At 41.1% G+C, this 10,093-nt stretch overlaps 1 protein-coding gene across 1 annotated transcript in view; it reads right to left on the reverse strand.

The window, feature by feature from the left end:
* The window catches only part of LOC138798726 (pendrin-like), a 41,031-nt gene extending 31,192 nt beyond the window's left edge, over nucleotides 1-9,839 (reverse strand). Inside the window, exons 1-3 of the mRNA XM_069979293.1 lie at nucleotides 9,788-9,839; nucleotides 5,994-6,159; nucleotides 2,311-2,450 (exon numbers count right to left, since the gene is read on the reverse strand). Coding sequence (XP_069835394.1) covers nucleotides 2,311-2,450; nucleotides 5,994-6,145 — 292 coding nt within the window. The 5' untranslated portion in view covers nucleotides 6,146-6,159; nucleotides 9,788-9,839. The remainder of the gene's footprint in view (nucleotides 1-2,310; nucleotides 2,451-5,993; nucleotides 6,160-9,787) is intronic.
* Nucleotides 9,840-10,093: the final 254 nt, after the last annotated feature.

Below are 10,093 nucleotides of genomic sequence, written 5' to 3' on the forward strand. Positions count from 1 at the left end.
GGGGGGGGGGGGGGGGGGGGCAGGTTAAGTGGACAGCCCGGGGCCCAGGGTACATTTAATCCGCCACTGGTGGTGGGAGGTGTACAGTTTCAGGATTATTGGGAAGGTCTCCAAGATAAGGAAACAAAAAAGAAGGCCAAACAGCCGATTTATAAAAGTCTATTCAACTATATGGCAGTATAAAAATGGCAGTATAAATGTAAACTTTGGATATAGTAGTTTCCAGTAAAATATCTACTCAAGGTAATTGATTAACCCCACCATAGCCATAAAAAAAAAAAAAAAGTTTATCTAGCTTCAATTGTCATTAGTAGTCTGCTGTAAAAATGATTTTTACCCAAGAAGCTAAAGCATGTAGCAAGTGCGTTTGACCTAGTCTGTTACTTTTAACGTACTGCCCACTGGGAAAACTGAATGTACTTTATCTGAAACCAGAGGCAGAATATAGGGGCTTCCTAGCTATTTAACTTTATATGGCAAATCAAGTCACCATGATTCGCCCATGTTCTAAATTTCACTATTCCATTATATTGCTTTGCGTCTCAGATTTCCTCGAAATTTTAGCACTCACTTTGACCTTACACATAACATACTTTAATAACTTCATGTGTTATATCTTCATGTGTCTTGTTGGAACTAGTTTTTTCTACTTATCAGTCATCAGAGGACACCACATCTAAGATGACCTTAGCCTGGCAATCTGTTCTGTCAGGATGCAGTAGTATAATAATAAAACTCCTTGAGAAAAATTTGGCGAAACACGTTGGAGGGTGGGGTGGAGGGGGCTACTGTAGCATGTGGATACTATTGTGCTGTATTTGTGTGGTCTACTAACCACCATTGTGTAGGCAACCCAGCCTCTGATTGTTCACATTGGATGGATTTTGTATAGTTTTATTTATTACATTATATTGCACTGGCACTTTAAAAAGTTTTTTATACAGCCTTATTAATCTATTGTGATATGCATTTAGTTCTCACTGCTACATGAATTGAAATTACTGTGATCTAATTGTTATTGCACCTCCACCTTGTTTTTAAATGTCTTTTGTGTATGTGTTGATTTTAAGGGAGTTTTTAGGAATCATTGATTAAATAAACTTTTTTGATTAATGATATAACTGTTGTGGTATTATTGCAATAAGGGGTTAATTTAGTTTTTTCCATGTGATGGGTAACCCTTTAGCGAATAGGTTAATGTTATAGGGACCTTACGAATTGGTTGTGTGTAGAGAATGGAGTCTGACTGATGCATTGGAACCAAGTGTGTTGTAATTAAAAAAAGTGAACCATTTATTACATGACCCTTGGCATCACTGGGAATCTCACTCACCTGGCAGATCCTGTTCATCAACCATTTCATCAAGATGTGTAATGGGTGTAAAACAAGGTGGAGGATGGTAACCAAGCTTGGATTTACAGTTTTTGTGTCTTAGTTTAGTTGTTACTGGCTGGTCATAAATCTGATGAAAAACCTTATGTGTTCTTCACGATGTGGACAGGAAGATCACTGTACAGCCATTATCCTCTATAATGGGACTCAAGAAGAAGACTAATATATCATTACTTGAATATGAGTCTAAGGGCCTTATTACATGGAGAGATAATTATGCCGATTCGGACGATTATTGCTCTGTGCAGTAGAGACAACCAACGATCAGCCATTGACAACGATCATTGACTGATCATGTGGTTTGGTCCTGACCTAAAATAATCGGCGCCTGACGTGTAATAGTGATGCCATTATCAACGGCTGACTGTGTAAAGAAAAATAATAAACTGTATACATTATCTGTCCACAGTCCCGGCATTCTTCTGCCCTCTGCTCGCTTCCCGGAGCCGTTGCTGTAGCTTTAGAGCGGGTCCTTGAACTGACAGGCCTCTCAGCCAATCACTGGCCGCAGCAGTCCTGTCCAGTGATTAGCTGAGCAGCCTGTCAGTTTAGAGACCTACTCTAAAGCTACTGCAGCGGCTCCGGGAAGCACACAGGGCAGAAGAACACCGAGACAGTGGACAGGTAATGTATATAGTTTAAGGGCAAGGGCTGCATAGTCATCACAATGTCCTGATTATCGAGCCGTGTCATAGGCTTGGTAAGCGAGTGCTTGCATCAGGCCATCTAATACGGCTCTTACAGAGCAGTCAAACAGTGATAAGCTTGTGTTGCATTTTAGAAGTAGGGGGTTGCAACAGCAATGACAGAAACTGAAGACTCTTCTTTAACAGAAGGTGCTTATGCTTCACTCCTTTCCTCTCTGAAGATGGAGGTAGCCATGATAGTGTTCATTGTGAAAGAATGAGTAAACTCACCCTGTAGAGTGGAGACCAGTCCAGTGCTAATACCAGAGATGATATCACTGAGTATCCATTCTTTCCATTTGTATTTAGGAAGCCAGTCCAATACCGGGAAAATAGATTTGATTATCAAGAGGACTCTTCTCCCTGAACAGCTATGGGAAAACGTAAAATTACAACCCAGTATAAATACACAGGAAAAAAAAGTGAAGTTCTGCAGTTGATTAACCTTGGTCATATAGTTATAAAATCTAGAATATGTCAAGTTTTTTGCCAATTTTTTTTGTCACTGGTATACAAGGTTTGGCTTCCTGTGCCTAGTACATCAATCAGGAGAGGAAGAGGTGGGGAGGGAGGAGGCATGCATGCTACAGCTCAGCATGGCCTCTATGACACATTCAAGGATTTGCCCTTGACTACATAGCCAGTGTTACATATAGGTATTCTCTTGTGGATAAAGTCTACAACAAGTGTCTTTTAATGGAGGATCCAACATGTACTTGTATTTAAATATGGCCTATTAAGTTAAAAGGCAAAAACTATTGATGTCCTATCCATACACCATGGACTCTTCTTTGCCTCCTATCTCCTTTCTGTCATTCATGGGTCGTTCCTTTTACCTTCATAGGTTTTAACTCAGTTCTCAGATGTTGAAATTGCAATGACAATGACTTCTGTTGATCGTCTTGAGCAAGGTAACATTTTCTGCTGGTCTGTTACTCTTTGATGACTATATTACACCAATGAAATCTCTTTACAGTGGTTGCGGTTATAAATTAACCCAATCAAAATACGTTTTATTCCCTCCTCACATTCTTCTCATAGATACCTGCTTTCCTTTGGCTTTTCTATATGACAATAACTACAATAAAGAAGGGCATGGAACAGCTTTGATTTGACCATCTTGAAGACCATTTTTATCTACTGATCAGTGGTCAATCAACCAATAGAACGCTATAGAACAGAAGCGGCATTTTTTTTTATTTTTTAAAAGCTTAATCCTTGATAAGAAATGGATTCTTCCCCAACTGGTGTAATAAAATGACAATGACAGTGCAGTTAGTTATATACAAGTCATGTATAAAAATGTCCTGCGAGTACAAGTTTACAGCCCTATACATAGGGGGCACAATTATAGTGGTTATAGTCTTGTATAGTAGTTATAGTCTTGTCCAGAAAGGGCAGTGTTACATACTGGGCAGTGCTATAGTAGTTATATTCTTCTACATAGTGGTCAGTTTGAAAGTATTTATATTTTTGTTCATACAAGGCAGTATAGTAGTATTAAAGATTCTTCTACATAGGACAGAGTATTTTAGTAGTTATATTCCTGTTCATAGCGGGCAGTATTGTAGTAGTTATATTCTTGTACATAGGGAGCAGTATTTCAGTAGTTATACTCGTGTACCATAGGAGCAGTATTATATTAGCTGTATTCTTGTACATAGGAAGCAATATTACAGTAGTTATATATAGTTATAATGTTGTACATATGAAGTCGTATTATGGTACTCATATTCTTGTACATAGGGGGTAGTATGTTAGTTGTATTCTTGTGCATAGGAACAGTATTATAGTAGTTATATTCTTGCACATATGAGTCAGTATTATAGTAGTTATATTCTTGCACATATGAGTCAGTATTATAGAAGTTATATTCTTGCACATATGAGTCAGTATTATAGAAGTTATATTCTTGTATATATGAGTCAGTATTATTGTAGTTACATTCTTGTACATATGAGGCAGTATTATAGTAGTAATATGCACAAGCCAAAAAGACAGAAATGGCTGCACATCGCACCCATGGCTGACACGAAAGCTTATTCAGCTACATTTAAAACCAACATCAGAAATTAGTATATAATTTGGCCAAACCATATTGCCTCATGTACCACGTGCAGGTCTTCTGATACACATGAGTCCCTAACAAAAAAACATCACTGTGCCGGTCAGCGACCACAATCCCCGCAAAACATGCGCAAGCAGAGAAGGGGGGCCACGGAATGGCCCTGCAACCCCATTGTCACAGGACCAGACCCTAAAAGGCCCCCCTGGGCCCCGCAGGCGCCACCGGCGGAAAAAGTGGACGCCAAGCAACACAAGTGTGAACAAGCTCTTACCTCTCTCTCCATTCCTCTGCAGGTAGAATGGGAGAATACTAGGAGATCCTCCCCTTATGTACACAGGTGCTTCCTGCTAATTTGGATTTGGTTTTGCGGGGATTGTGGTCGCTGACCGGCACAGTGATGTTTTTTGGTTAGGGACTCATGTGTATCAGAAGACCTGCACGTGGTACATGAGACAATATGGTTTGGCCAAATTATATACTAACTTCTGATGTTGGTTTTAAATGTAGCTGAATAAGCTTTTGTGTCAGCCATGGGTGCGATGTGCAGCCATTTCTGTCTTTTTGGCTTGTGCATATTTTATGTATTCTGTCCCTTTTTTCATTGTGGCTAGCACTCGTGCTTTGTAAGACCCATGTGATCCAAATTAGCAGGAAGCACCTGTGTACATAAGGGGAGGATCTCCTAGCATTCTCCCATTCTACCTGCAGAGGAATGGAGAGAGAGGTAAGAGCTTGTTCACACTTGTGTTGCTTGGCGTCCACTTTTTCCGCCGGTGGCGCCTGCGGGGTCTGGGGGGCCCTTTAGGGTCTGGTCCTGTGACAATGGGGTTGCAGGGCCATTCCGTGGCCCCCCTTCTCTGCTTGCGCACGTTATACGGGGATTGTGGTCGCTGACCGGCACAGTGATGTTTTTTTGTTAGGGACTCATGTGTATCAGAAGACCTGCACGTGGTACATGAGGCAATATGGTTTGGCCAAATGATATACTAACTTCTGATGTTGGTTTTAAATGTAGCTGAATAAGCTTTCGTGTCAGCCATGGGTGCGATGTGCAGCCATTTCTGTCTTTTTGGCTTGTGCATATTTTATGTATTCTGTCCCTTTTTTCATTGTGGCTAGCACTCGTGCTTTGTAAGACCCATGTGATCCAAATTAGCAGGAAGCACCTGTGTACATAAGGGGAGGATCTCCTAGCATTCTCCCATTCTACCTGCAGAGGAATGGAGAGAGAGGTAAGAGCTTGTTCACACTTGTGTTGCTTGGCGTCCACTTTTTCCGCCGGTGGCGCCTGCGGGGTCTGGGGGGCCCTTTAGGGTCTGGTCCTGTGACAATGGGGTTGCAGGGCCATTCCGTGGCCCCCCTTCTCTGCTTGCGCACGTTATACGGGGATTGTGGTCGCTGACCGGCACAGTGATGTTTTTTTGTTAGGGACTCATGTGTATCAGAAGACCTGCACGTGGTACATGAGGCAATATGGTTTGGCCAAATGATATACTAACTTCTGATGTTGGTTTTAAATGTAGCTGAATAAGCTTTCGTGTCAGCCATGGGTGCGATGTGCAGCCATTTCTGTCTTTTTGGCTTGTGCATATTATAGTAGTAATATTCTTGTACTTAGGGGCAGTATTATAGCAGTTAGATTCTTGTACATATGAGGCAGCATTATAGTAGTTAGATTCTTGAACATATGTGGTGGTGGTGGGGGGGGTCATTGTTCTAGTAGATTTTATATACATAGAGGGTTAGTATTACAATAGTTATCATGCTGTATTGGGAAACCACACAGAGAGCCAGGAGGATTTTATGAATGCATTCTCTGTTAGCGAACAGGCTCTATATACTGTACCTGCATTTTTTGTTGAATTGTTCACGATATGTTTTTCTTACAATCTCTTTTTTTTCATTGTCTCCTTGAAAAGATGGCTCATCATATACCGACCTTCGCACCAAATACTGGGCATTCGCAGCCTTGGGTAAATCTATGTTTGCTGAAACCATTGTGTCTGCAGTTCCTATGATTAGAAAACATTAAGGTTTGTTTCTGTGAAAGATCAAGAGTCAAAGATCATAAAATCAAGTGTAATATTAAGGCTGGGTTCACACTACTTATATTTCAGTCAGTATTGTGGTCCTCATATTGTAACCAAAACCCGGAGTGGATTGAGAACACAGATAGGCTCTGTTGACACAATGTTGAAATTGAGTGGATGGCCGCCATTTAATGGCAAATATTTGCTGTTATTTTAAAACAACGGCTGTTATATTGAAATAATGGCAGTTATTTACTGTTATATGGCGGCCATCCACTCAATTTCACCATTGTGTGGACAGAGCCTTTCTGTGTTTTTAATCCACTCCTGGTTTTGGTAGCAATATGAGGACCACAATACTGACTGAAATATACGTAGTGTGAACCCAGCCGGGGGCTAGGTTCAGACGCTGTAACTGTGCGGCTGTATTTGCGGCTGTAATTGTGCGGCGGTATTTTTGGTGGTTCGTGTGTAAACGGACCCGTAAAAAATGAACAAGACCATTGTTTGTGGCTGGACATGCGGCCGAGGATTGACAGGCGGTCCGTACGGAGTACTTAAAAAATAGCCGGCAATGATGCCGAATGCCGATGCCTCTAATAGTTAATATATTAAATTACTAAAACACATTTTCTTTGTAATAAAGACACTTTTGTTGTTCAATAATTTATTTCTAAGGAATCCATCATTTTGCAATTAAATATACTGTTAAAATAAATAGATATATAAATAAATGTATATTTATCTATATATTTATTTTTTGACAGTATATTTAATTGCACAATGATGGATTCGTTAGAATTAAATTATTGAACACCGAAACTGAATTTATTTCCACGAAAATGTGTTTTATTAATTAAATATTAATTAGTACAGGAAGCTCCATAAGCCGTTAATTCATATTCCCGGCAATAGAGCATTCTGTACTAATCATCACTTAACTTTAATAAAAACATCAAATGTTTCTTCTAATTATGTTATGACAATAGCATTATTAGAAGAAACATTTAGAATTATATGTGTGCTCAGCTGATTGGCTGATCAGCTGAGCTCACATTTAATTAGCGGGTCCGCAGCACAGTGACTTCATTGTGCTGCGGACCAGCGAAGAGGACACATCGGGGTGAGTATAGAGCTCTCCCCACCCCCTCCCCTGCACTGCACCCCTCCCAGCAAGGAAGGGGGGGGGTCACTTAACCCCTTCCTTGCTGGGATGGGTGCAGTCTGGCATCAGTCTGGCCCCCAAGGGGTTAAGGGGGATGCAATACATCCTCCCTTAACCCCTTGGGGGCCAGACTGTAAGCAGCGATCTGTAAAGATGCTGCATACTGTAAGGAGCACAACACCGCTCACAATGATGGGTGTTGTGCTCCTGTTTGTGTTTTTTTTGTGTGTTTCTCCCTTTTTGTTTTTCAGATATCGGTATCCTGTGGATTACGTCGGATTCCGTGGACTACGTCGATGACCAGCGGTTGTTGTTTTAATTTTTTTAATAAAATGGTCAATGAGGGGTGTGGGGGTGTTTTTATTTGAATAAAAAAAAATTTAAACTTGTGTCTACTCTTTATTTCTTTACTTTATAGACTTAGTAGTGGAAGCCGGCTAATAGACGGAATCCATTACTAAGTTGGGGCCTAGTGTTAGCCGGTATAAAATGGCTAACACTAACCCCCTATTATTACCCCAGTACCCAATGCCACCAGGGGTACTGGGAAGAGCCGGGTGCCAGTGGTCCCGGAGCGTCAAAATTGGCGCTCCTGGACCGGGCGGCAGCAGGCTGGTAAGATTTAGGCTGGGGAGGGCCTAAACCAATGGCTCTTCCCACCCTGGTGTTACCAGGCTGCTGTCGTTTGGTTTTTAACCCGGCTGGTTATAAAAATAGGGGGGACCCTATGCGGTTTTTTTTTTAAATAAATAAATAATTAAAAAAAAACGCATAGGGTCCCCCCTATTTTTATAACCAGCCGGGTTAAAAACCAAACGACAGCAGCCTGGTAACACCAGGGTGGCAAGAGCCATTGGTTTAGGCCCTCCCCAGCCTAAATCTTACCAGCCTGCTGCCGCCCGGTCCAGGAGCGCCAATTTTGACGCTCCGGGACCACTGGCACCCGGCTCTTCCCAGTACCCCTGGTGGCATTGGGTACTGGGGTAATAATAGGGGGTTAGTGTTAGCCATTTTATACCGGCTAACACTAGGCCCCAACTTAGTAATGGATTCCGTCTATTAGCCGGCTTCCACTACTAAGTCTATAAAGTAAAGAAATAAAGAGAAGACACAAGTTTAAAATTTTTTTATTCAAATAAAAACACCCCCACACCCCTCATTGACCATTTTATTAAAAGAATTAAAACAACAACCGCTGGTCATCGACGTAGTCCACGGAATCCGACGTAATCCACAGGATACCGATATCTGAAAAACAAAAAGGGAGAAACACACAAAAAAAAACACAAACAGGAGCACAACACCCATCATTGTGAGTGGTGTTGTGCTCCTTACAGTATGCAGCATCTTTACAGATCGCTGCTTACAGTCTGGCCCCCAAGGGGTTAAGGGAGGATGTATTGCATCCCCCTTAACCCCTTGGGGGCCAGACTGATGCCAGACTGCACCCATCCCAGCAAGGAAGGGGTTAAGTGACCCCCCCTTCCTTGCTGGGAGGGGTGCAGTGCAGGGGAGGGGGTGGGGAGAGCTTTATACTCACCCCAATGTTGTCTCTTCGCTGGTCCGCAGCACAATGAAGTGACTGTGCTGCGGACCGGCTCATTATATGTGCGCTGAGCCGATCAGCCAATCAGCTGAGCACACATATAATTCTAAATGTTTCTTCTAATAATGCTATTGTCATAACATAATTAGAAGAAACATTTGATGTTTTTATTAAAGTTAAGTGATGATTAGTACAGAATGCTCTATTGCCGGGAATATGAATTAACGGCTTATGGAGCTTCCTGTACTAATTAATATTTAATTAATAAAACACATTTTCGTTGAAATAAATACAGTTTCTTTGTTCAATAATTTAATTCTAACGAATCCATCATTGTGCAATTAAATATACTGTGAAAAAATAAATATATAGCTAAATATACATTTATTTATATATCTATTTATTTTAACAGTATATTTAATTGCAAAATGATGAAATCGTTTACATTTAATTATTGAACAATGAAAGGGACTTTATTACAAAGAAAATGTGTTTTATTAATTCAATATATTAACCATGAGAGGCATCGGCTATAGTGCAGGGGATCGCAAACCGCGGTAATAGCGATTCATGTAAACTGTTTCACTGCTTTCCCAGATGCATCCAGAGGTGTTTGCATCACTTTCTTAAGATTTTATTTGTTATTTTTAGTTGAACCAGATTTCCAAGTAAATGACCGTATGTTTTGAGCCGCATGTCTATTTTTTCCCACGGCCGCAGTTTCACACGCACATTTACAGCCGCATAAAAAATACAGCCACACAGTTACAGCGTCTGAACCTAGCCTAAATGTGGATATGAGACAGAAGACAGGTATTAGGTCCCTCTCAATGGCCAAAGCTGATGTAAAGACCCCTTACACTGGAATAAGGCAATGTATATTCATAATTAGAGATTACCATTACTGTTTATATTCTATCATAAGATGTTAATATCTAGAGATGAGCAAATATACACCACAGACGAAACAAATCGCTTTGTTAGCTCAGCAATCTGCTTATCAGCCTGCTGCTTTTGAAGTCCATGCCGCTCTGTGCCACACCACCCTGGGTGCCTGGAAAAACTGGATCCAATCCTGGGACGGGAGGAGGCTTGGTTGGTGGAGGTATGCTTATGGTTCCCATGAGCATTAAAATTGAAGAGCCACAATCATTTGAAGGGGTATTCCAGCCATTAAAAATTGATGTTACAAGGCAAAAGGGGAA

Source organism: Dendropsophus ebraccatus, chromosome 8 (genome assembly GCF_027789765.1).
Source record: "Dendropsophus ebraccatus isolate aDenEbr1 chromosome 8, aDenEbr1.pat, whole genome shotgun sequence".
Classification (NCBI taxonomy): Eukaryota; Metazoa; Chordata; class Amphibia; order Anura; family Hylidae; genus Dendropsophus; species Dendropsophus ebraccatus.